Source organism: Oncorhynchus kisutch, unplaced genomic scaffold (assembly GCF_002021735.2).
Source record: "Oncorhynchus kisutch isolate 150728-3 unplaced genomic scaffold, Okis_V2 Okis06b-Okis10b_hom, whole genome shotgun sequence".
In the NCBI taxonomy this organism is placed as follows: domain Eukaryota; kingdom Metazoa; phylum Chordata; class Actinopteri; order Salmoniformes; family Salmonidae; genus Oncorhynchus; species Oncorhynchus kisutch.
In genome coordinates, this window is record NW_022261983.1 from 20,079,227 (window position 1) to 20,104,847 (window position 25,621).

At 41.7% G+C, this 25,621-nt stretch overlaps 2 protein-coding genes across 2 annotated transcripts in view; both read left to right on the top strand.

The window, feature by feature from the left end:
* Nucleotides 1-5,789: 5,789 nt before the first annotated feature.
* Nucleotides 5,790-25,621, top strand: part of LOC109887041 (guanine nucleotide-binding protein G(I)/G(S)/G(O) subunit gamma-13-like) — a 30,776-nt gene continuing 10,944 nt past the window's right edge. Inside the window, exons 1-2 of the mRNA XM_031814347.1 lie at nucleotides 5,790-6,386; nucleotides 21,590-21,723. Coding sequence (XP_031670207.1) covers nucleotides 21,626-21,723 — 98 coding nt within the window. The 5' untranslated portion in view covers nucleotides 5,790-6,386; nucleotides 21,590-21,625. The remainder of the gene's footprint in view (nucleotides 6,387-21,589; nucleotides 21,724-25,621) is intronic.
* Nucleotides 19,754-20,281, top strand: LOC116359890 (putative uncharacterized protein DDB_G0271974; the record flags this gene model as incomplete). The annotated part of the gene is made up of 2 exons (XM_031813772.1): nucleotides 19,754-19,813; nucleotides 20,234-20,281. Coding segments are annotated over 2 exons (108 nt in total), but the record flags the coding sequence as incomplete, so codon positions are not given.

A 25,621-nucleotide genomic window follows, 5' to 3' on the forward strand; every position in this document is an offset into this window, starting at 1 on the left:
ATGAGGATAGATTCATTATATCTAGTAGACTGGTGTTATGATGAGGATAGATTCATTATATCTAATAGACTGGTGTTATGATGAGGATAGATTCACTATATCTAATAGACTGGTGTTATGATGAGGATATATTCATTATATCTAGTAGACTGGTGTTATGATGAGGATAGATTCATTATATCTAGTAGACTGGTGTTATGATGAGGATAGATTCATTATATCTAATAGACTGGTGTTATGATGAGGATAGATTCATTATATCTAATAGACTGGTGTTATGATGAGGATAGATTCATTATATCTAATAGACTGGTGTTATGATGAGGATAGATTCATTATGTCTAATAGACTGGTGTTATGATGAGGATAGATTCATTATATCTAATAGACTGGTGTTATGATGAGGATATATTCATTATATCTAGTAGACTGGTGTTATGATGAGGATAGATTCATTATATCTAATAGACTGGTGTTATGATGAGGATAGATTCATTATATCTAATAGACTGGTGTTATGATGAGGATAGATTCATTATATCTAGTAGACTGGTGTTATGATGAGGATAGATTCATTATATCTAGTAGACTGGTGTTATGTTGAGGATAGATTCATTATATCTAGTAGACTGGTGTTATGATGAGGATAGATTCATTATATCTAGTAGACTGGTGTTATGATGAGGATAGATTCATTATATCTAATAGACTGGTGTTATGATGAGGATAGATTCACTATATCTAATAGACTGGTGTTATGATGAGGATAGATTCATTATATCTAGTAGACTGGTGTTATGATGAGGATAGATTCATTATATCTAGTAGACTGGTGTTATGATGAGGATAGATTCATTATATCTAGTAGACTGGTGTTATGATGAGGATAGATTCATTATATCTAGTAGACTGGTGTTATGATGAGGATAGATTCATTATATCTAATAGACTGGTGTTATGATGAGGATAGATTCATTATATCATTATATCTAGTAGACTGGTGTTATGATGAGGATAGATTCATTATATCTAGTAGACTGGTGTTATGATGAGGATAGATTCATTATATCTAATAGACTGGTGTTATGATGAGGATAGATTCATTATATCTAATAGACTGGTGTTATGATGAGGATAGATTCATTATATCTAATAGACTGGTGTTATGATGAGGATAGATTCATTAATAAACCCAGCAGCATCGGATGGTAGAGAAGGAACATAAATCTGGTCTCTTTTCCTTGGACCTAAAACGATGTGCCCGGTTGGAGAGGAGCACAGCGAGCAGCAGACTAGTGATACCATCCATATTAGGGCAGAAATCCACAGTGTAGCAATGGGGGCAAGAATGGGGTCCACACACACACACACACACACACACACACACACGCACGCACGCACGCATACAGTTTGCAGGGAGATCAGACTGGTCTCATAGACTCGACGAAACATTGTAAATGTACATCCCGGGTCACTCAAATTCTTGTATGTTATGTTTTGAATGGGCACTTAATAAGATAGAAGGTTACTTCAGTCAAAAATTAATGGTGGTGGTTGATGTGGGTGGATTGGTGGGTGGGTAGGTAGCTATGTCTGGGTGGATGGATGGATGGGTGTTCGAATCTCATCACGGACAACTTTAGCATTATAGCTAATTAGCAACTTTGCACCTACTTACTACTTTTTAGCCACTTTTCAACTACTTAGCATGTTAGCTAACCCTTCCACTAACCGTTTAACCTTCCTCCTAACCCCTAACTCACAGAATTAGCTAACGTTAGCATGTTAGCTAACCCGTCCTCCAAACCTATCCCTTTAACCCACCTTCTAACCTTAACCCTAACCCTTAACTCCTAGAACTGGATAACGTTAGCATGTTAACTAACCCTTAACTCCTAGAACTGGATAACGTTAGCGTTAGCCACCTAGTCACCTAGCTAACGTTAGCATGTTAACTAACCGTTAACTCCTAGAACTGGATAACGTTAGCGTTAGCCACCTAGTCATCTAGCTAACGTTAGCATGTTAACTAACCCTTAACTCCTAGAACTGGATAACGTTAGCGTTAGCCACCTAGTCACCTAGCTAACGTTATCATGTTAACTAACCCTTAACTCCTAGAACTGGATAACGTTAGCGTTAGCCACCTAGTCACCTAGCTAACGTTAGCATGTTAACTAACCCTTAACTCCTAGAACTGGATAACGTTAGCGTTAGCCACCTAGCTAACGTTAGCATGTTAACTAACCCTTAACTCCTAGAACTGGATAACGTTAGCATTAGCCATCTAGTCACCTAGCTAACGTTAGCATGTTAACTAACCCTTAACTCCTAGAACTGGATAACGTTAGCGTTAGCCATCTAGTCACCTAGCTAACGTTAGCATGTTAACTAACCCTTAACTCCTAGAACTGGATAACGTTAGCATTAGCCATCTAGTCACCTAGCTAACGTTAGCATGTTAACTAACCCTTAACTCCTAGAACTGGATAACGTTAGCGTTAGCCATCTAGTCACCTAGCTAACGTTAGCATGTTAACTAACCCTTAACTCCTAGAACTGGATAACGTTAGCATTAGCCATCTAGTCACCTAGCTAACGTTAGCATGTTAACTAACCCTTAACTCCTAGAACTGGATAACGTTAGCGTTAGCCACCTAGTCACCTAGCTAACGTTATCATGTTAACTAACCCTTAACTCCTAGAACCGGATAACGTTAGCGTTAGCCACCTAGTCACCTAGCTAACGTTAGCATGTTAACTAACCCTTAACTCCTAGAACTGGATAACGTTAGCGTTATCCATCTAGTCACCTAGCTAACGTTAGCATGTTAACTAACCCTTAACTCCTAGAACTGGATAACGTTAGCGTTAGCCACCTAGTCACCTAGCTAACGTTATCATGTTAACTAACCCTTAACTCCTAGAACTGGATAACGTTAGCGTTAGCCACCTAGTCACCTAGCTAACGTTATCATGTTAACTAACCCTTAACTCCTAGAACTGGATAACGTTAGCGTTAGCCACCTAGTCACCTAGCTAACGTTAGCATGTTAACTAACCCTTAACTCCTAGAACTGGATAACGTTAGCGTTAGCCACCTAGTTAACGTTATCATGTTAACTAACCCTTAACTCCTAGAACTGGATAACGTTAGCATTAGCCATCTAGTCACCTAGCTAACGTTAGCATGTTAACTAACCCTTAACTCCTAGAACTGGATAAAGTTAGCGTTAGCCACCTAGTCACCTAGCTAACGTTAGCATGTTAACTAACCCTTAACTCCTAGAACTGGATAACGTTAGCGTTAGCCACCTAGTTAACGTTATCATGTTAACTAACCCTTAACTCCTAGAACTGGATAACGTTAGCATTAGCCATCTAGTCACCTAGCTAACGTTAGCATGTTAACTAACCCTTAACTCCTAGAACTGGATAACGTTAGCGTTAGCCATCTAGTCACCTAGCTAACGTTAGCATGTTAACTAACCCTTAACTCCTAGAACTGGATAACGTTAGCGTTATCCATCTAGTCACCTAGCTAACGTTAGCATGTTAACTAACCCTTAACTCCTAGAACTGGATAACGTTAGCATTAGCCATCTAGTCACCTAGCTAACGTTAGCATGTTAACTAACCCTGAACTCCTAGAACTGGATAACGTTAGCATTAGTCACCTAGCTAACGTTAGCATGTTAACTAACCCTTAACTCCTAGAACTGGATAACGTTAGCGTTATCCATCTAGTCACCTAGCTAACGTTAGCATGTTAACTAACCCTGAACTCCTAGAACTGGATTACGTTAGCATTAGCCATCTAGTCACCTAGCTAACGTTAGCATGTTAACTAACCCTGAACTCCTAGAACTGGATAACGTTAGCATTAGCCATCTAGTCACCTAGCTAACGTTAGCATGTTAACTAACCCTGAACTCCTAGAACTGGATAACGTTAGCGTTAGCCACCTAGTCACCTAGCTAACGTTAGCATGTTAACTAACCCTTAACTCCTAGAACTGGATAACGTTAGCGTTATCCATCTAGTCACCTAGCTAACGTTAGCATGTTAACTAACCCTTAACTCCTAGAACTGGATAACGTTAGCGTTAGCCACCTAGTCACCTAGCTAACGTTAGCATGTTAACTAACCTTTAACTCCTAGAACTGGATAACGTTAGCATTAGCCATCTAGTCACCTAGCTAACGTTAGCATGTTAACTAACCCTTAACTCCTAGAACTGGATAACGTTAGCGTTAGCCACCTAGTCACCTAGCTAACGTTAGCATGTTAACTAACCCTTAACTCCTAGAACTGGATAACGTTAGCGTTATCCATCTAGTCACCTAGCTAACGTTAGCATGTTAACTAACCCTGAACTCCTAGAACTGGATTACGTTAGCATTAGCCATCTAGTCACCTAGCTAACGTTAGCATGTTAACTAACCCTTAACTCCTAGAACTGGATAACGTTAGCATTAGCCATCTAGTCACCTAGCTAACGTTAGCATGTTAACTAACCCTGAACTCCTAGAACTGGATAACGTTAGCGTTAGCCACCTAGTCACCTAGCTAACGTTAGCATGTTAACTAACCCTTAACTCCTAGAACTGGATAACGTTAGCGTTATCCATCTAGTCACCTAGCTAACGTTAGCATGTTAACTAACCCTTAACTCCTAGAACTGGATAACGTTAGCGTTAGCCACCTAGTCACCTAGCTAACGTTAGCATGTTAACTAACCTTTAACTCCTAGAACTGGATAACGTTAGCATTAGCCATCTAGTCACCTAGCTAACGTTAGCATGTTAACTAACCCTTAACTCCTAGAACTGGATAACGTTAGCGTTAGCCACCTAGTCACCTAGCTAACGTTAGCATGTTAACTAACCCTTAACTCCTAGAACTGGATAACGTTAGCGTTATCCATCTAGTCACCTAGCTAACGTTAGCATGTTAACTAACCCTTAACTCCTAGAACTGGATAACGTTAGCGTTAGCCACCTAGTCACCTAGCTAACGTTAGCATGTTAACTAACCCTTAACTCCTAGAACTGGATAACGTTAGCGTTAGCCACCTAGTCACCTAGCTAACGTTAGCATGTTAACTAACCCTTAACTCCTAGAACTGGATAACGTTAGCGTTAGCCATCTAGTCACCTAGCTAACGTTAGCATGTTAACTAACCCTTAACTCCTAGAACTGGATAACGTTAGCGTTAGCCACCTAGTCACCTAGCTAACGTTAGCATGTTAACTAACCCTTAACTCCTAGAACTGGATAACGTTAGCATTAGCCACCTAGTCACCTAGCTAACGTTAGCATGTTAACTAACCCTTAACTCCTAGAACTGGATAACGTTAGCATTAGCCATCTAGTCACCTAGCTGACGTTTTCAATTATGTATTTTTATTTAACCTTTATTTAACTACAAATTGGAAATTCGTAACATATCATACGTTTTTGCTGATTCCCAACAATTGTACATTTTGTAATTCATAACATATCAGAGATGTATCAGACAAATAGAGTGTCTAAGATTTACATACAGTAACATAACATATATTAAATAGAGTGTCAAAGATTTACATACAGAATAATACGTCATTTTCTGAGACCAGGTTGGAGAGATGGGGTATGTGCGCATCCCCCTCCTCAGTCCCTCTCCCCCCCTCCTTTCTCGCCCCCTCCCTCTCCCCTCCTCTTTACCTCCCCCCTCCTTTCTCGCCCCCTCCCTCTCCCCTCCTCTCCCTCCACAGTCAACAAGGCAAAAATAGAGAGTTTACAGAGAAAGCTCTCTCCTCTCCTGACTGGTTCACTCGCCTCATCTAACTAACCATCCTCGGGGAAACACACTTTTAAGCACGCACGCACGCACGCGCGCACGGACACACACACACACACATTGAAGCTCCGCTCAGCAGCAGCAGGGAGTGAACAGCCAGCTTGCGACTTATCCCCGCCATTCCCCGGTACAGTAACTTCCTCAGCATCTCCCGGCCTCTGCAGAGAGAGAGAGAGAGAACCGCCCGACAACCCAACTGGAAACCGGCCCCACGGCTCTATAGTAACGGACTGACCGACCACTAAATCCCGGAGAAGGAAAGAGGACTATCTAGTGCTCAGCATCCCGTCATCGCCGGTAGAATATACTTCAGACTGCGGATTTAAACCGTCACATTGGCCAATTGTCCATTTGGACGGAGCGAGAGAACTGGTAGTGCGCAGTGTGAGAACACAACAGAAACCACTTGACGCGGAAAAGTCCCGGACACTTCCCGGTATTTTAGGAAACAGAGGGACGCGTCTCACCTTACCGAAATACCGACTCCGGTAGCCTAAAACGGAGCCGGTCTGAGCAACAGCTACCACCGGCAAAAATCAGTGAGGTAAGCGGTGTGATTAAAATGGATAGTAAAAGATACATAAAATGACGATTTAATTTGTTAATTTCACAGATTTGTATATGAGATGGGGTTTTGTGTTGACATGGTATGTGCTGACAGAATGTTGTTTAGACTCAGACCTCACAGACGAACATCCACACTATAGATCGATGAACGAGGGGAGCTTTGGGTTGGAAATTACCATTTCAGTTTCTCACTCCTTCCGCCTCCATACTCAGCAGAGAGGGATGAAACAGAGGACGTTACATAAAACGAGGATTTCTCCTCCTCCTCCTCCTCCTCCTCACCTGGCCTCCTCCTCCTCACCTGGCCTCCTCCTCCTCCTCACCTGGCCTCCTCCTCCTCACCTGGCCTCCTCCTCCTCCTCACCTGGTCTCCTCCTCCTCCTCACCTGGCCTCCTCCTCCTCCTCCTCACCTGGCCTCCTCCTCCTCCCCTGGCCTCCTCCTCCTCCTCCCCTGGCCTCCTCGTCCTTTACACCTGGCCTCGTCCTCCTCATCACCTCCTCCTCCTCCTCACCTGGCCTCCTCCTCCTCCTCACCTGGCCTCTTCAGTTATCAGGGTTAGGGTTAGACAGATTCCAACTCGCTCTCACAGTCTTCATGTCAGAATTCAACATTCATCAGTGTTCCTCTTCAGTTAACAGGGTTAGGGTTAGACAGATTCCAACTCGCTCTCACAGTCTTCACGTCAGAATTCAACATTCATCAGTGTTCCTCTTCAGTTATCAGGCCGCGGGACAGATTCCAACTCGCTCTCACAGTCTTCATGTCAGAATTCAACATTCATCAGTGTTCCTCTTCAGTTATCAGGGTTAGGGTTAGACAGATTCCAACTCGCTCTCACAGTCTTCATGTCAGAATTCAACATTCATCAGTGGTTCCTCTTCAGTTAACAGGCCGCGGGACAGATTCCAACTCGCTCTCACAGTCTTCACGTCAGAATTCAACATTCATCAGTGTTCCTCTTCAGTTATCAGGGTTAGGGTTAGACAGATTCCAACTCGCTCTCACAGTCTTCACGTCAGAATTCAACATTCATCAGTGTTCCTCTTCAGTTAACAGGCCGCGGGACAGATTCCAACTCGCTCTCACAGTCTTCATGTCAGAATTCAACATTCATCAGTGGTTCCTCTTCAGTTAACAGGCCGCGGGACAGATTCCAACTCGCTCTCACAGTCTTCATGTCAGAATTCAACATTCATCAGTGGTTCCTCTTCAGTTAACAGGCCGCGGGACAGATTCCAACTCGCTCTCACAGTCTTCATGTCAGAATTCAACATTCATCAGTGTTCCTCTTCAGTTAACAGGCCGCGGGACAGATTCCAACTCGCTCTCACAGTCTTCACGTCAGAATTCAACATTCATCAGTGTTCCTCTTCAGTTATCAGGGTTAGGGTTAGACAGATTCCAACTCGCTCTCACAGTCTTCACGTCAGAATTCAACATTCATCAGTGTTCCTCTTCAGTTAACAGGCCGCGGGACAGATTCCAACTCGCTCTCACATTCTTCATGTCAGAATTCAACATTCATCAGTGGTTCCTCTTCAGTTAACAGGCCGCGGGACAGATTCCAACTCGCTCTCACAGTCTTCATGTCAGAATTCAACATTCATCAGTGGTTCCTCTTCAGTTAACAGGCCGCGGGACAGATTCCAACTCGCTCTCACAGTCTTCATGTCAGAATTCAACATTCATCAGTGTTCCTCTTCAGTTAACAGGCCGCGGGACAGATTCCAACTCGCTCTCACAGTCTTCACGTCAGAATTCAACATTCATCAGTGTTCCTCTTCAGTTATCAGGGTTAGGGTTAGACAGATTCCAACTCGCTCTCACAGTCTTCACGTCAGAATTCAACATTCATCAGTGTTCCTCTTCAGTTAACAGGCCGCGGGACAGATTCCAACTCGCTCTCACATTCTTCATGTCAGAATTCAACATTCATCAGTGGTTCCTCTTCAGTTAACAGGCCGCGGGACAGATTACAACTCGCTCTCACAGTCTTCATGTCAGAATTCAACATTCATCAGTGTTCCTCTTCAGTTATCAGGCCGCGGGACAGATTCCAACTCGCTCTCACAGTCTTCATGTCAGAATTCAACATTCATCAGTGTTCCTCTAATGGCAAATTTAGAAATGATTGTAAAAGTCAAATTTCAAAGTCAGATTTTTTTTTTTACATTTACCCAGAGTAATTTACAGTAGTGAATATATATGTTTTCTTACTGGTCCCCTGAAGAAATTGAACCCACAACCTTGGCATTGCAAGCACCATGCTCTACCAAGTGATCCACACAGGGTATTAACCCTGAATGGTTAAGGTAAGGGTTAAGGTTTGGGATGGGCTTAAAAAAATAAAATAAAAAAATAAACAACAACTTTCTATTGCTGGATTTGAACCTGCAACGTTTGGAACTCAGAGGCAGATGAATAAGCTCGTCCACAACACTCTAGCAGAACAAAAAACCTACTTTTGTCACCGTTTCTCACCTGCTTTGCTCACCGTTGCCCCTAGCGGCCTGTTTTCTCACCTATTTAGCTCACCGTTGCCCCTAGTGGCCGGTTTCCACATCACATCCCGACGTTCCTCAACGTTTGGACTCAGAGGCAGATGAACAAGCTCGTCCACAACACTCTAGCAGAACAAAAAACCTACTTTTGTCACCGTTTCTCACCTGCTTTGCTCACCGTTGCCCCTAGCGGCCTGTTTTCTCACCTATTTAGCTCACCGTTGCCCCTAGCGGCCTGGTTTCTCACCTATTTAGCTCACCGTTGCCCCTAGCGGCCTGGTTTCCATGTCACATCCCTACGTTCCTCAGTTGTAGACGGATGTCGAAACACTGACCTGTATCACGGGTGACCTGGCTGCCCCCCCCCCCCTCCACTTTCAGACCGTTATTGATCCTTAATTGATTGATACAACATTTTCACAGGCTACATCGTGATGATTATTCCTCTCTCTGTGTGTGTGTGTGTGTGTGTGTGTGTGTGTGTGTGTGTGTGTGTGTGTGTGTGTGTGTGTGTGTGTGTGTGTGTGTGTGTGTGCAAGTGTGTGTGTGCAAGTGTGTGTGTGTTCTCCCTGTCTAAACCCTCTAAAACCTCCCCGGCTGCTATGTCCAGACAGACCAATAGTTAGTCTCAGTTATCAGACAGAATAGGACATTACCTTCACATTAGAGATGTCATGACTATCGACACAGGACAGTCAGTTCGGGTTGTTCGGTGGGGACAGACACAACAGCAACAATAAACATTAAATGGTGTCTAATTAACTCTGTGTAACATGTACACTATTGATCAGCGAAAAATAAAGTCCTACTTGATGTGGTGTTTAAAATGACAAAATGTTTCAAAGTGTTGCAGAGCTCCTCATTTAACTCTGGCAGTGTTCAAAGGAACTCGACTGTGTTGTTTGGAAAGCTCTGCTGTAGAGTTAATAATATCAACACCGACAGTGTAAAACAAAAACACTTGACTCATAGTCAACCGGACTCTCTTTAACTAGTGCTAGACTTTCCCAGGGCTGTAAAGAGTGTCATTTGCATATTACCCAAGGTGCCTTTTCTTTTTTGAGTAAATTGTTTACCACCCGTGGCTGTATTCGTTAGTGACAAAGATATGGTTGTTTCTTACCTTTTTGAAGGCCTGTGGCTTTTGCTCCCCAAGTAAGTCCCCTAGGGGGGGGATGTTATAATACAATTAAACCATGACAACACATTACATACATCATAAGGCCTTACTTATTGGCCTAATTGATGGCTTTGTTTTTGCCCTAACAAATCAAAAATTGTGACTTTACAACTGTCTTGATATGTTTGGACCATGATAGTTTATTGGTGATGTGGACAAAAAGGCTCTTGAAACTCTTGACCCATCGTTGTCGGTGATCAGGCCGGACTCTCTTTAACTAGTGACCCATCGTTGTCGGTGATCAGGCCGGACTCTCTTTAACTAGTGACCCATTGTTGTCGGTGATCAGGCCCTACCACTGTTGTGTCGTCAGCAAACTTAATGATGGTGTTGGAGTCGTGCCTAGCCATGCAGTCGTGGGTGAACAGAGAGTACAGGAGGGGACTAAGTGCACACCCCTGAGGGGCCCCCGTGTTGGGGAGCAGCGTGGCAGATGTGTTGTTGCCTACCGTTAACACCTGGGGGCGGCCCGTCAGGAAGTCCAGGATTTAGTTGCAGAGGGAGGTGTTTAGTCCCAGAGTCCTTAGCTTAGTGATGAGCTTTGAGGGCAACTATGGTGTTGAACGCTGAGCTGTAGTCAATGAACAGTATTCTCACATAGGTGTTCCTTTTGTCCAGGTGTGAAAGGGCAGTGTGGAGTGCGATTGAGATTTTGTCATCTGTGGATCTGTTGGGGCGGTATGCAAATGTAATCCTTCTGGCCCCGCGGCCTTCTGAATGTTGACCTGTTTAAAGGTCTTGCTCAGATTGGCTATGGAGAGCGTGATCACACAATCGTCCGGAACAGCTGGTGCTCTCATGCATGCTTCAGTGTTGCTTGCCTCGAAGTGAGCATAAAAGGCATTTTGCTCGTCTGGTAGGCCCTCGTCACTGGGCAGCTCACGGCTGGGTTTCCCTTTGTAGTCTGTAATAGTTTTCATGCCTTGCCACATCCTACGAGTGTCAAAGCCGGTGTAGTAGGATTCAATCTTAGTCCTGTATTGATGCTTTGCCTGCTTGATGGTTCGTCTGAGGGCAGAGCGGGATTTCTTATAAGCAACAGGATTAGTGTCCTGCTCCTTGACAGCGGCAGCTCTAGCCTTTAGCTCAGTACGGATGTTGCCTGTAATTCATGGCTTCTGGTTGGGATATGTACGTACCGGTCACTGTGGGGACGACGTCATCGATGCATTTATTGAGGAAGCCGATGACTGAGGTGGTATACTCCTCAAATCAAAATCAAAATCAAATGAAAATGTTAATGGTCACATGGTTAGCAGATGTTAATGGTCACATGGTTAGCAGATGTTATTGGTCACATGGTTAGCAGATGTTATTGGTCACATGGTTAGCAGATGTTAATGGTCACATGGTTAGCAGATGTTATTGGTCACATGGTTAGCAGATGTTATTGGTCACATACACATGGTTAGCAGATGGTAATGGTCACATGGTTAGCAGATGTTATTGGTCACATGGTTAGCAGATGTTATTGGTCACATACACATGGTTAGCAGATGTTAATGGTCACATACACATGGTTAGCAGATGTTATTGGTCACATGGTTAGCAGATGTTAATGGTCACATGGTTAGCAGATGTTAATGGTCACATGGTTAGCAGATGTTAATGGTCACATGGTTAGCAGATGTTATTGGTCACATGGTTCGCAGATGTTATTGGTCACATGGTTAGCAGATGTTATTGGTCACATACACATGGTTAGCAGATGTTATTGGTCACATACACATGGTTAGCAGATGTTATTGGTCACATGGTTAGCAGATGTTATTGGTCACATGGTTAGCAGATGTTATTGGTCACATACACATGTTTAGCAGATGTTATTGGTCACATACACATGGTTAGCAGATGTTATTGGTCACATACACATGTTTAGCAGATGTTAATGGTCACATACACATGGTTAGCAGATGTTATTGGTCACATACACATGGTTAGCAGATGTTATTGGTCACATACACATGGTTAGCAGATGTTAATGGTCACATGGTTAGCAGATGTTATTGGTCACATACACATGTTTAGCAGATGGTATTGGTCACAGTCACATGGTTAGCAGATGGTAATGGTCACAGTCACATGGTTAGCAGATGTTATTGGTCACAAACACATGTTTAGCAGATGTTATTGGTCACAGTCACATGGTTAGCAGATGTTAATGGTCACATGTTTAGCAGATGGTAATGGTCACAGTCACATGGTTAGCAGATGTTATTGGTCACATGGTTAGCAGATGTTATTGGTCACATGGTTAGCAGATGTTAATGGTCACAGTCACATGTTTAGCAGATGTTATTGGTCACAGTCACATGTTTAGCAGATGTTATTGGTCACATGGTTAGCAGATGTTATTGGTCACAGTCACATGTTTAGCAGATGTTATTGGTCACATACACATGGTTAGCAGATGTTATTGGTCACAGTCACATGGTTAGCAGATGTTATTGGTCACAGTCACATGTTTAGCAGATGTTATTGGTCACAGTCACATGTTTAGCAGATGTTATTGGTCACATACACATGGTTAGCAGATGTTATTGGTCACAGTCACATGTTTAGCAGATGTTATTGGTCACATACACATGGTTAGCAGATGTTAATGCGAGTGTAGCGAAATGCTTGTGCTTCTAGTTCCGACAGTGCAGTGATATCTAACAAGTAATCTAACAATTCCCCAACAACTACCTAATACACACACATCTAAAGGGAGGAATGAGAATACATACATATAAATACATGGATGAGCGATGACAGAACGGCATAGACAAGATGCAATAGATGGTATAGAATACAGTATATACATATGAGATGAGTAATGTAAGATATGTAAACATTAGTAAAGTGTCATTATTAAAGTGAATAGTTATCCATGTATTAAAGTGGCCAATGATTTTGAGTCAGTCATCCCACATCCCGCTGAAGTTGGAGACTTTTATCTCCCTCACCAACTTCAAACATCAGCTATCTGAGCAGCTAACCGATCGCTGCAGCTGTACATAGTCTATTGGTAAATAGCCCACCCTTTTCACCTACCTCATCCCCATACTGTTTTTATTTATTTACTTTTCTGCTCTTTTGCACACCAATATCTCTACCTGTACATGACCATCTGATCTTTTATCACTCCAGTGTTAATCTGCAAAATTGTAATCATTCGCCTACCTCCTCATGCCTTTTGCACACATTGTATATAGACTCCCCCTTTGTTTTCTACTGTGTTATTGACTTGTTAATTGTTTACTCCATGTGTAACTCTGTGTTGTCTGTTCACACTGCTATGCTTTATCTTGGCCAGGTCGCAGTTGCAAATGAGAACTTGTTCTCAACTAGCCTACCTGGTTAAATAAAGGTGTTCTCAACTAGCCTACCTGGTTAAATAAAGGTGTTCTCAACTAGCCTACCTGGTTAAATAAAGGTGTTCTCAACTAGCCTACCTGGTTAAATAAAGGTGTTCTCAACTAGCCTACCTGGTTAAATAAAGGTGTTCTCAACTAGCCTACCTGGTTAAATAAAAGTGTTCTCAACTAGCCTCCCTGGTTAAATAAAGGTGTTCTCAACTAGCCTACCTGGTTAAATAAAGGTGTTCTCAACTAGCCTACCTGGTTAAATAAAGGTGTTCTCAACTAGCCTACCTGGTTAAATAAAGGTGTTCTCAACTAGCCTACCTGGTTAAATAAAGGTGTTCTCAACTAGCCTACCTGGTTAAATAAAGGTGTTCTCAACTAGCCTACCTGGTTAAATAAAGGTGTTCTCAACTAGCCTACCTGGTTAAATAAAGGTGTTCTCAACTAGCCTACCTGGTTAAATAAAGGTGTTCTCAACTAGCCTACCTGGTTAAATAAAGGTGTTCTCAACTAGCCTACCTGGTTAAATAAAGGTGTTCTCAACTAGCCTACCTGGTTAAATAAAGGTGTTCTCAACTAGCCTACCTGGTTAAATAAAGGTGTTCTCAACTAGCCTACCTGGTTAAATAAAGGTGTTCTCAACTAGCCTACCTGGTTAAATAAAGGTGTTCTCAACTAGCCTACCTGGTTAAATAAAGGTGTTCTCAAACTAGCCTACCTGGTTAAATAAAGGTGTTCTCAACTAGCCTACCTGGTTAAATAAAGGTGTTCTCAACTAGCCTACCTGGTTAAATAAAGGTGTTCTCAACTAGCCTACCTGGTTAAATAAAGGTGTTCTCAACTAGCCTACCTGGTTAAATAAAGGTGTTCTCAACTAGCCTACCTGGTTAAATAAAGGTGTTCTCAACTAGCCTACCTGGTTAAATAAAGGTGTTCTCAACTAGCCTACCTGGTTAAATAAAGGTGTTCTCAACTAGCCTACCTGGTTAAATAAAGGTGTTCTCAACTAGCCTACCTGGTTAAATAAAGGTGTTCTCAACTAGCCTACCTGGTTAAATAAAGGTGTTCTCAACTAGCCTACCTGGTTAAATAAAGGTGTTCTCAACTAGCCTACCTGGTTAAATAAAGGTGTTCTCAACTAGCCTACCTGGTTAAATAAAGGTGTTCTCAACTAGCCTACCTGGTTAAATAAAGGTGTTCTCAACTAGCCTACCTGGTTAAATAAAGGTGTTCTCAACTAGCCTACCTGGTTAAATAAAGGTGTTCTCAACTAGCCTACCTGGTTAAATAAAGGTGTTCTCAACTAGCCTACCTGGTTAAATAAAGGTGTTCTCAACTAGCCTACCTGGTTAAATAAAGGTGTTCTCAACTAGCCTACCTGGTTAAATAAAGGTGTTCTCAACTAGCCTACCTGGTTAAATAAAGGTGTTCTCAACTAGCCTACCTGGTTAAATAAAGGTGTTCTCAACTAGCCTACCTGGTTAAATAAAGGTGTTCTCAACTAGCCTACCTGGTTAAATAAAGGTGTTCTCAACTAGCCTACCTGGTTAAATAAAGGTGTTCTCAACTAGCCTACCTGGTTAAATAAAGGTGTTCTCAACTAGCCTACCTGGTTAAATAAAGGTGTTCTCAACTAGCCTACCTGGTTAAATAAAGGTGTTCTCAACTAGCCTACCTGGTTAAATAAAGGTGTTCTCAACTAGCCTACCTGGTTAAATAAAGGTGTTCTCAACTAGCCTACCTGGTTAAATAAAGGTGTTCTCAACTAGCCTACCTGGTTAAATAAAGGTGTTCTCAACTAGCCTACCTGGTTAAATAAAGGTGTTCTCAACTAGCCTACCTGGTTAAATAAAGGTGTTCTCAACTAGCCTACCTGGTTAAATAAAGGTGTTCTCAACTAGCCTACCTGGTTAAATAAAGGTGTTCTCAACTAGCCTACCTGGTTAAATAAAGGTGTTCTCAACTAGCCTACCTGGTTAAATAAAGGTGTTCTCAACTAGCCTACCTGGTTAAATAAAGGTGTTCTCAACTAGCCTACCTGGTTAAATAAAGGTGTTCTCAACTAGCCTACCTGGTTAAATAAAGGTGTTCTCAACTAGCCTACCTGGTTAAATAAAGGTGTTCTCAACTAGCCTACCTGGTTAAATAAAGGTGTTCTCAACTAGCCTACCTGGTTAAATAAAGGTGTTCTCAACTAGCCTACCTGGTTAAATAAAGGTGTTCTCAACTAGCCTACCTGGTTAAATAAAGGTGTTCTCAACTAGCCTACCTGGTTAAATAAAGGTGTTCTCAACTAGCCTACCTGGTTAAATAAAGGTGTTCTCAACTAGCCTACCTGGTTAAATAAAGGTGTTCTCAACTAGCCTACCTGGTTAAATAAAGGTGTTCTCAACTAGCCTACCTGGTTAAATAAAGGTGTTCTCAACTAGCCTACCTGGTTAAATAAAGGTGTTCTCAACTAGCCTACCTGGTTAAATAAAGGTGTTCTCAACTAGCCTACCTGGTTAAATAAAGGTGTTCTCAACTAGCCTACCTGGTTAAATAAAGGTGTTCTCAACTAGCCTACCTGGTTAAATAAAGGTGTTCTCAACTAGCCTACCTGGTTAAATAAAGGTGTTCTCAACTAGCCTACCTGGTTAAATAAAGGTGTTCTCAACTAGCCTACCTGGTTAAATAAAGGTGTTCTCAACTAACCTACCTGGTTAAATAAAGGTGTTCTCAACTAGCCTACCTGGTTAAATAAAGGTGTTCTCAACTAGCCTACCTGGTTAAATAAAGGTGTTCTCAACTAGCCTACCTGGTTAAATAAAGGTGTTCTCAACTAGCCTACCTGGTTAAATAAAGGTGTTCTCAACTAGCCTACCTGGTTAAATAAAGGTGTTCTCAACTAGCCTACCTGGTTAAATAAAGGTGTTCTCAACTAGCTACCTGGTTATAAAGGTGTTCTCAAACTAGCCTACCTGGTTAAATAAAGGTGTTCTCAACTAGCCTACCTGGTTAAATAAAGGTGTTCTCAACTAGCCTACCTGGTTAAATAAAGGTGTTCTCAACTAGCCTACCTGGTTAAATAAAGGTGTTCTCAACTAGCCTACCTGGTTAAATAAAGGTGTTCTCAACTAGCCTACCGGTTAAATAAAGGTGTTCTCAACTAGCCTACCTGGTTAAATAAAGGTGTTCTCAACTGGCCTACCTGGTTAAATAAAGGTGTTCTCAACTAGCCTACCTGGTTAAATAAAGGTGTTCTCAACTAAGCCTACCTGGTTAAATAAAGGTGTTCTCAACTAACCTACCTGGTTAAATAAAGGTGTTCTCAACTGGCCTACCTGGTTAAATAAAGGTGTTCTCAACTAGCCTGCCTGGTTAAATAAAGGTGTTCTCAACTAGCCTACCTGGTTAAATAAAGGTGTTCTCAACTAGTCTACCTGGTTAAATAAAGGTGTTCTCAACTAGCCTACCTGGTTAAATAAAGGTGTTCTCAACTAGTCTACCTGGTTAAATAAAGGTGTTCTCAACTGGCCTACCTGGTTAAATAAAGGTGTTCTCAACTAGCCTACCTGGTTAAATAAAGGTGTTCTCAACTAGCCTACCTGGTTAAATAATGGTGTTCTCAACTAGCCTACCTGGTTAAATAAAGGTGTTCTCAACTAGCCTACCTGGTTAAATAAAGGTGTTCTCAACTAGCCTACCTGGTTAAATAAAGGTGTTCTCAACTAGCCTACCTGGTTAAATAAAGGTGTTCTCAACTAGCCTACCTGGTTAAATAAAGGTGTTCTCAACTGGCCTACCTGGTTAAATAAAGGTGTTCTCAACTAGCCTACCTGGTTAAATAAAGGTGTTCTCAACTGGCCTACCTGGTTAAATAAAGGTGTTCTCAACTAGCCTACCTGGTTAAATAAAGGTGTTCTCAACTAGCCTACCTGGTTAAATAAAGGTGTTCTCAACCAGCCTACCTGGTTAAATAAAGGTGTTCTCAACTAGCCTACCTGGTTAAATAAAGGTGTTCTCAACTAGCCTACCTGGATAAATAAAGGTGTTCTCAACTAGCCTACCTGGTTAAATAAAGGTGTTCTCAACTAGCCTACCTGGTTAAATAAAGGTGTTCTCAACTAGCCTACCTGGTTAAATAAAGGTGTTCTCAACTAGCCTACCTGGTTAAATAAAGGTGTTCTCAACTAGCCTACCTGGTTAAATAAAGGTGAAATAAAAGAAATATATAAAAAATCCCCAAACCATCCCACATCCTCAAATCATCTTACATCCCCAAACATCCTACATTCCCAAAACACCCCTATGTTCCCCGAACTGTTCCACATCCCCAAACTATCCTACATCCTCCAAATCAATCTGCATCCTCAGAACTACCCCAAACCATCGTATATCCCCCAACCATCCCCCAACCATCCCACAACCATCCTCAAACCATCCCACATCCCCAAATAGTCCCACATCCCCAAACCATCCTAAGTCCCCCAAACCATCCTACGCCCCAAACCATCCTACATCCCCAAACCATCCTACATCCCCAAACCATCCTACATCCCCAAACCATCCTACATCCCCAAACCATCCTACATCCTCAAACCATCCCACATCCTCAAACCATCCTACATCCTCAAACCATCCCACATCCTCAAACCATCCTACATCCCCAAACCACCCAACAACCTCAAACCATCCTACATCTGCCAAACCATTCTGCATCCTCAAACCATCCCACATCCCCAAATAGTCCCACATCCCCCAAACATCCTACATCTGCCAAACCATTCTGCATCCTCAAACCATCCAACATCCACCAAAGCATCCTACATCCCCCAAACCATCCTACATCTTACTGCAGTGTCTGGGGCCTCAGTGCTGACAGTGTTATTATTATACCACATGACAACCCCATAGTTCTCCTACACCAAATATACATACACCAGGGCTCTGCTGTTGTGTTAGCGACTGTAGCCTAGCAACATGAGTGTATAGAATGTTAGAGCAGAGAACTTCCCGTGCCTGTATGATGAACAGCAGAGTGTTCAGGGCTACAGAGGAAAACCCAGATACTGTTAGGAAACCCAGGTAGGCTAGAATGGTCCACATATGGAAGTCAGCCTCCAACATAACACCCTGAGCCTCCTCTTCCTCCTCTCCCAGCCTCTTCCTCCTCTTCCTCCTCCTACACCCCTCCAACGGACTGCTGCCAGAGAAAGAGAGAGAGAGAGAGAGAGAGATGGCAGCCGCAGCGGTGTTGGGTACAGTCAGTAATGTGTTGAGTAATGAATGAGCTTTTTTTAGGAATCAGAGAGCAGAACACACTCATCGCTGAGTGTACCAGAATATATATATATATATATATAGCGAGAGAGAGAGAGAGAGAGAGGGGGGGATAGAGAGAGGGGGGTTGAGAGAGAGAGAGAGTGGGGGGGTAGAGAGAGGGGGGTAGAGAGAGAGAGAGAGACGTGGAGCGGGGGATTCAGATCAATAAGGAAAGTGAGATGTAGAGGGAGAGATGGAGAGAGGAACAGATGGAGATAAATGAGGAGAGAGAGAGTTGAAGAGGGGGAGAGAGAGCACCATTAGGTTAGGAGAGGGAGAGATAGAGAGAGAGAATCATTAGTAGAGAGATGAAGAGAGAGAGGAAAGATAGAGAAAAATATCCTCCCAGCATCTCAGGAGAATCCCACGGTGAAACCAGAAACTAAATCTCTGGCAAACACCCTTACTCTCCTCAGCAGCATCAGTCCTCAGCACAGCCATCCTGTCTACTGGAGTGAGAGAGGGAGGAGAGTAGAGGAGACAGGCAATGTTAATTAACAATACACCAGTAGTACTACTAGTGGTAGTAGTAGTAGTAGTAGTAGTAGTAGTGTAGTAGTAATAGTGTAGTAGTAGTAGTAGTAGTAGTGTAGTAGTGGTAGTAGTAGTAGTGGTAGTACTAGTAGTAGTAGTAGTAGTAGTGTAGTAGTAGTAGTAGTAGTAGTAGTGTAGTAGTAGTGTAGTAGTAGTAGTAGTAGCAGTAGTAGTAGTAGTAGTAGTGTAGTAGTAGTAGTGCAGTAGTAGTAGTAGTAGTACTAGTAGTAGTGTAGTAGTAGTAATAGTAGTAGTAGTAGTAGTTGTGTAGTAGTAGCAGTAGTAGAGGTAGCAGTAGTAGTAGTAGTAGTGTAGTAGTAGTAGTGGTAGTAGTAGTAGTTGCAGCAGCAGTAGTAGTGTAGTAGTAGTAGTGTAGTAGTAGTAGTAGTAGTAGTAGTAGTAGTAGTAGTGTAGTAGTAGTAGTAGTAGTAGTAGTAGCAGTAGTAGTGTAGTAGTAGTGGTAGCAGTGTAGGAGTAGTAGTAGCAGTAGTAGTAGTAGTAGTAGCAGTAGTAGTAGCACCAGTAGTAGTAGTAGTAGTAGTAGTAGTAGTAGTAGTAGTAGTAGTGTAGTGGTAGTAGTAGTGTAGTAGTAGTAGTGTTGTAGTAGTAGTAGTAGTGTAGTAGTAGTAGCACCAGTAGTAGTTGTAGTAGTAGTAGTGGGGGTAGCACCAGTAGTAGTAGTAGTAGTAGTAGTGTAGTAGTAGTAGTAGTAGTAGTGTAGTAGTTGCAGTAGTAGTGTAGTAGTAGTGTAGTAGTAGTAGTAGTGTAGTAGTAGTAGTAGTAGTAGTGTAGTAGTAGCAGTAGTAGTGTAGTAGTAGTAGTAGTAGTAGTAGTAGCAGTAGTAGTAGCACCAGTAGTAGTAGTAGTAGCACCAGTAGTAGTAGTAGTAGTAGTAGTAGTAGTAGTGGTGGGGTAGTAGTAGCAGTAGTAGTAGCACCAGTAGTAGTAGTAGTAGTAGTAGTAGTAGTAGTAGCACTAGTAGTAGTAGTAGTAGTAGCAGTAGTAGTAGTAGCACCAGTAGTAGTAGTAGTAGTAGTAGTAGCACTAGTAGTAGTAGTAGTAGTAGTAGTAGTGGTGGGGTAGTAGTAGCAGTAGTAGTAGCACCAGTAGTAGTAGCACCAGTAGTAGTAGTAGTAGTAGTAGTAGTAGTAGTGGTGGGGTAGCAGTAGTAGTATTACAAGCACACCAAGACAGTCGTGAAGAGGGCACAACAAAACCTATTCCCCCTCAGGAGACTGAAAAGATTTGGCATTGGTCCTCAGATCCTCTAAAGGTTCTACAGCTGCACCATCGAGAGCATGATTGCATCATTGTCTGGTATGGCAACTGCTCGGCTCCTCGACTGCAAGGAACTAGAGAGGGTAGTGTGTACGACCCAGTAAATCACTGGAGCCAAGCTGCCTGCCATCCAGGACCTCTATACCAGGCGGTGTCAGAGGAAAGGCCCTAAAAATGGTCAAGGACTCCACCCTAGTCATAGACTGTTTTCTATTTCTGTTTTCTGTTTTGCACGGCAAGCGGTACCGGAGCGCCAAGTCCAGGTCCAAGGGGCTTCTAAACAGCTCCTACCCCCCAAGCCATAAGACTCCTGAACATCTAATCAAATTAGCTGCCCAGACTATTCACATTGCCTGTCCTCCCTCCTCCCCCTCTTCTACACCGCTGCTACTCTCTGTTGTTATCATCTGTAGTCACTTTAATAACTCTACCTACATGTACATATTACCTCAACTAACACTGCTGATACTCTCTGTTGTTATCATCTATAGTCACTTTAATAACTCTACCTACATGTACATATCACCTCAATTACCTCGACGAACCGGTGCCCACGCACATTGACTCTGTATCGGTACCCCCTGTATATAGCCTCCACATTGACTCTGTATCGGTACCCCCTGTATATAGCCTCCACATTGACTCTGTACCGTAACACCCTGTATATAGCCTCCACATTGACTCTGTATCGGTACCCCCTGTATATAGCCTCCACATTGACTCTGTACCGTAACACCCTGTATATAGCCTCCACATTGACTCTGTACCGGTACCCCTCTGTATATAGTCTCTACGATTGCTATTTTACTGGTGCTCTTTAATTACTTGTTACTTTTATTTCTTATTCTTATTCGTATTTATTATTATATATATTTTTTAAACTGCATTGTTGGTTAGGGGCTCGTAAGAAAGCATTTCACTGTAAGGTTTACACCTGTTGTATTCGGCGCCTGTTGATCAATAACATGTTATTTGCTTCTATGAGCCGTTCTGGTTCAGAATACTAACTTGACTTACTTACTTACTACCCCCAGGTTGCCAGGGTAACCTCCCCCAGCCAATCAGCAGTCATGGATGAGATGGATCTGCCCCAGATGAAGAAGGAAGTGGAGAGTCTGAAATACCAACTGGCTTTCAAGAGAGAGAAGTCCTCCAAGACAGTCACTGAGTAAGTCAACTACTACTAGACTACTACTACACTACCACTACTACTACTGGTACTACTACAACTACTACTATTACTACTACACTACTACTACACTACTACTACACCACTACACTACTACACTACTACACTACTACTACACTACTACTACACCACTACACTACTACTACTACTACAACACTATTACACTACTACACCACGACTACACTACTACTACACCACTACTACTATAATACTACTACTACACTACCACTACACTTCTACTTCTATTACTACTACACTACTACTATACTACTACGACTATACTAATACACTACTACACTATTACACTACTACACTACTACTACACTACTACTGCACTACTACTACACTACTACTACTGCTACACTACTACTACACTACCACCACTACTACTACTACTACACTACTACTACACTGCAACACTACTACTACTACACCACTACACTAATACTACACTGCTACTACTACTACTACACTACTACTGCACTACTACTACTACTACTACACTACTACTCTACTACTACACTACACTGCTACTACTACTACACAACTACTACACTACTACATTACTACTACTACACTACACAACTACACTGCTACTACTACTACACCACTACACTGCTACTACTACTACTACACTACTACACTACTACACTACTACACTACTACTACACTACACTGCTACTACTACTATACAACTACTACTACTACTACACTACTACATTACTACTACTACACTACTACTCTGCTACTACTACTACACCACTACACTGCTACTACTACTACACCACTACACTGCTACTACTACTACACTACTACACTACTACACTACTACACTACTACGATTAAAAAAAAATCTTGGTCGACAGAAAGTCTTCTGTTCTTTTGTCCAGTCGATTGGTAGATATTTTTAAAACGTGTATTTTTCCATTTATAGACACCCCTATGTGTTTAAAAAAAATCAACTATATGCATTGAGCTTATCTGATACTTTAAACTTCATGTTCGCTGAAATAAGACACAAATGACTCAAGAGGGAGCCAGAGATCTAGATAACCAGAAGAAAGAAAAACAACCTTAACCTGACCCGATTATTCTCCTCCCACTCCTGCTGGCGTCAGCAGATTCTGCCATTACTCTCCTGAAGTTACCGGTAATAGGTTAGGAGTCGGCAACCTTTCTCATGTTGAATGACCTTACCGTTTCTACCCATCTGCATGCCGGTTATGGTTTTCACACATTTCTGTGGAAAAGTTTAATTTCATTTATAATAACGTCTTCATATGTCAAAATATATTGTAATGTGGAAAATCAAAATTATATCCAAAACTAAATTAAAATGATACTAACTTAAAAAAGTAACTTCTATTGCCAACTATGGTGAAAAAAAATAGTCTACATAAAGCCAACAATAAAAACATTGCAACCTGCAGTTAGAAAATATCCTGATAAAAAATAAAATATTCTATAAATCACATTGGCTTCATATGGCCTGTCTGCAACGAACTTGACATATTGTATCAACTATTAACTTGAGTCGGGGACAAGTAAACGTATAACATTGTATAAAATATTCTGGGTCTTCAGAGTTTCCAGACACAGCTGTTGGCTAGTTGAGTAATGGATAAGAAGCTGTGCTTGACTTGGCCTGGAGCTGAGTACCTTCACCTCAAATGATCTACTGCTTGAGTTCCTCTTCCTCATCTAGAATATTATCTCAATGTTCTACTGCTTGAGTTCCTCTTCCTCTTATAGAATATTATCTCAATGTTCTACTGCTTGAGCTCCTCTTCCTCATCTAGAATATTATCTCAATGTTCTACTGCTTGAGCTCCTCTTCCTCATCTAGAATATTATCTCAATGTTCTACTGCTTGAGTTCCTCTTCCTCATCTAGAATATTATCTCAATGTTCTACTGCTTGAGTTCCTCTTCCTCATCTAGAATATTATCTCAATGTTCTACTGCTTGAGTTCCTCTTCCTCATCTGGAATATTATCTCAAAAGTATTATGGAGCTCCTACACCTGAATATAAAAACAGTTCCGGAACCCAAAATGAGTTCCGGAACCTATTCCAGTCCAAGTCAACCACTGATAAGAGGTAATCAGGTAGGGCTATTTTATGATGTTTCCACTGGACCAGAGCATGAAATGTTTCTCTTTCACTCTTGAGTGGTTATCGAAAGGGGAGAGAGCTGGAAGGATTTTTCAAATACTTTGAGGAAAACATTTACTTTGAGAAGCTCCACAGTTTATTAGTGGTGGAGATTTAAAAACAAATCAAATTTTACTTGTCACAGTCACATGGTTAGCAGATGTTAATGGTCACATGGTTAGCAGATGTTAATGGTCACATGGTTAGCAGATGTTAATGGTCACATGGTTAGCAGATGTTAATGGTCACATGGTTAGCAGATGTTAATGGTCACATGGTTAGCAGATGTTAATGGTCACATGGTTAGCAGATGTTAATGGTCACATGGTTAGCAGATGTTAATGGTCACATGGTTAGCAGATGTTAATGGTCACATGGTTAGCAGATGTTAATGGTCACATGGTTAGCAGATGTTATTGGTCACATGGTTAGCAGATGTTAATGGTCACATGGTTAGCAGATGTTAATGGTCACATGGTTAGCAGATGTTAATGGTCACATGGTTAGCAGATGTTAATGGTCACATGGTTAGCAGATGTTAATGGTCACATGGTTAGCAGATGTTAATGGTCACATGGTTAGCAAATGCTTGTGCTTCTAGTTCCGACAATGCAGTAATATCTACAAGTAATCAAACAATTTCACAACTACTACCTTATACACACAAGTGTAAAGGGATAAATAATATGTACATAAAGATATATGAATGAGTGATGGTACAGAGCGGCATAGGCAAGATGCCGTAGATGGTATCGAGTACAGTATATACATATGAGATGAGTAATGTAGGGTATGTAAACATTATATAAAGTGGCATTGTTTAAAGTGGCTAGTGATACATTTATTACAGACATTTTTCCATTATTAAAGTGGCTGGAGTTGAGTCAGTATGTTGGCAGCAGCCACTCAATGTTAGTGATGGCTGTTTAACAGTCTGATGGCCTTGAGATAGAAGCTGTTTTTCAGTCTCTCAGTCCCCTTTATGCCAATCCGAAAGAGATCTCCTAAATGGACACATTTATATACCTACATTTGAATGCAGGACAGGTAGCTTATAGGCAGATATACTTCTATGTGTAATCAGGTTCGTGTCTAGCTGATAGAACTCTAGAATTCTCAGTGATAGAATGTCTCTATAGAAGTAAAGGAGAGACTTCTAGCTGATAGAACTCTAGAACTCTCAGTGATAGAACTCTAGAATTCTCAGTGATAGAATGTCTCTATAGAACTAAAGGAGAGAATTCTCAGTGATAGAACTCTAGAATTCTCAAGTGATAGAATGTCTCTATAGAAGTAAAGGAGAGACTTCTAGCTGATAGAACTCTAGAACTCTCAGTGATAGAACTCTAGAACTCTCAGTGATAGAATGTCTCTATAGAAGTAAAGGAGAGACTTCTAGCTGATAGAACTCTAGAACTCTCAGTGATAGAACTCTAGAACTCTCAGTGATAGAATGTCTCTATAGAAGTAAAGGAGAGACTTCTAGCTGATAGAACTCTAGAATTCTCAGTGATAGAATGTCTCTATAGAAACTCAACATTGACAGCAACGCTCCAAACAAAAGACAATTGACTAAAATTGAATTGACAAAACTCGGGAAATGGAATGAAACAAACATTGTAGATTAGAAATGATGAGAGAGAGAGACAGAGAGAGAGAGAGAGAGAGAGAGAGAGAGAGAGAGAGAGAGACAGAGAGAGGGGGAGAGAGAGAGAGAGACAGAGA